We start from the raw sequence: 1612 nt of genomic DNA, 5'->3' as shown, positions 1-1612 counted from the left end.
CGAACTTACTCGCGAAGATGGCAGTGACTTGCAGGCGGTCTCAATCCGTCACGGGGCTGTGCCGCGATCCCGAGATCTGGAGGAACATGCGCGCGCAGATCCAGGCGATTTGTAGTGGCCAGGGTGTCGTCAAAATCGATGAGACCGCGAAGCAGTGTATCTTCTACCTCAAGCACCCGCTCACCGGCTGCACCGGCACGAGCGTTTTCAGGAATCACAGCGACGCCGGTTGGCACGGGCTCTTGCAAATTATAATCGATGAGCTACTACCAAAGGTCCAAGAGGCACACTGCGAGGAGCTACGCCGCATGGAGGCCGACGTCGCCGCGCAGACCGAGGCGCGGGCGCCCGACGACGTTACTCGGGCGTGTCGGGCCTGCGAGCGGCTGCTGCACCGGGCGAGCTTTTCGAAGAAGCAGTGGTCCTCGGCCGCGAAGCGGCGATGCATCACCTGCGTGGAGACGGGCGCCGAGGCCCCGCGGCCCGCGGAGCGGCCGCCGGAGCCGCAGGTTGGCGAGACCGTCGAGACTCCCTTCGAGGACATCGAGCCATTCAGAGTCGCGGGCTTCGACGCGCGGACCTCGGTAGGAGCACAATTCTCTCGGCGGCTCGGGGATCCTTGTTCTATTGACGACTGGTCGATGTGGACGTTTCAGACGCTGGACGGGTCGGCTCAGGTTCGACAGTACGTCCTGGGCGAGGCGGAGCTGGTGAAACAGCCGTGTACCGTGGCGTCGAACAGAAGTCGAGCGGGGCTGCAGAAGAAGCGTTGGTTGGAATTGGACCACCCTTCCGCGCCCCCCGCGGCCGCGTTGGACCCAGGCTTGGTTACACCGACGCAGATGCGCTACACGCGATGGTATTCGACGTTTACAGCATATAATCTCTGCGGACCCATCTATCTCGACTCGTCTTATGCACTAATCGCTCAAGCCCTTGACGCTCAGGGAAACGTCCGGGGCCATTCCGAGGAAGTCTTAGCAATCCATGTGCTCCACGAGAACGTGAGGATCCATTTGGGCAACGGCGGTCGCGTCGTGCTCGCCGAAGGAGAATACGCCTTTCGGACATGCGCCGAAGACCGGGTGCTCGTCCACAAGATTCCAGAACTCATGTGCGAACCCGAAGTACAGCTCGGGCCGGCGCCGTGCAACCCCTCGAACCGCAAATTTGTCTCCGCGAGGCGAAAGCTGCGCGCGTGCGACGTGTGCGGTCAGATCTGGAACCGGTCAATGAAGAACTGCGCCGCGTGCCTCCGCGGCAGCTACTGCAGCGCGGTCTGTCAACGAGCCGATTGGGCGAACCACAGGGAGCAGTGCTCGAAGCGCGGGAAGGGGAAACAGGTCTATATCGTCGGCGTCGGAGCCCATCGTCCTGGAGTCGGGCTCAAGATCCGCGTCCGCGACCAGACCGGCGAGTACGACGTATTCAAGCTCATGCCGACGACCCCGTTGGTCGAGCTCTTCGACACGTACGCGCGGCTCAAGCGCGCCAACGTGAAGTCGCTCCGCTTCCTCTTCGACGGCCAGCGCGTCCGCGGCGACCAGACGCTGGAGGACATCGGCATGGAGGACGGCGACAGCCTCGACTGCATGCGCGAGCAGGTCGCAGA

At 63.0% G+C, this 1612-nt stretch overlaps 1 protein-coding gene across 1 annotated transcript; it reads left to right on the top strand.

The window, feature by feature from the left end:
* Positions 1-1370: 1370 nt before the first annotated feature.
* On the top strand, positions 1371-1604 carry AURANDRAFT_18335 (hypothetical protein; the record flags this gene model as incomplete). Its single annotated transcript, XM_009045069.1, has 1 exon — positions 1371-1604. A coding segment is annotated over one exon (234 nt), but the record flags the coding sequence as incomplete, so codon positions are not given.
* Between the last annotated feature and the right edge of the window lie 8 nt (positions 1605-1612).

This window comes from Aureococcus anophagefferens (genome assembly GCF_000186865.1).
Source record: "Aureococcus anophagefferens unplaced genomic scaffold AURANscaffold_1344, whole genome shotgun sequence".
In the NCBI taxonomy this organism is placed as follows: domain Eukaryota; class Pelagophyceae; order Pelagomonadales; family Pelagomonadaceae; genus Aureococcus; species Aureococcus anophagefferens.
Note: the sequence above shows the minus strand (reverse complement) of the source record. Positions and strands in the feature narration are given on the sequence as shown.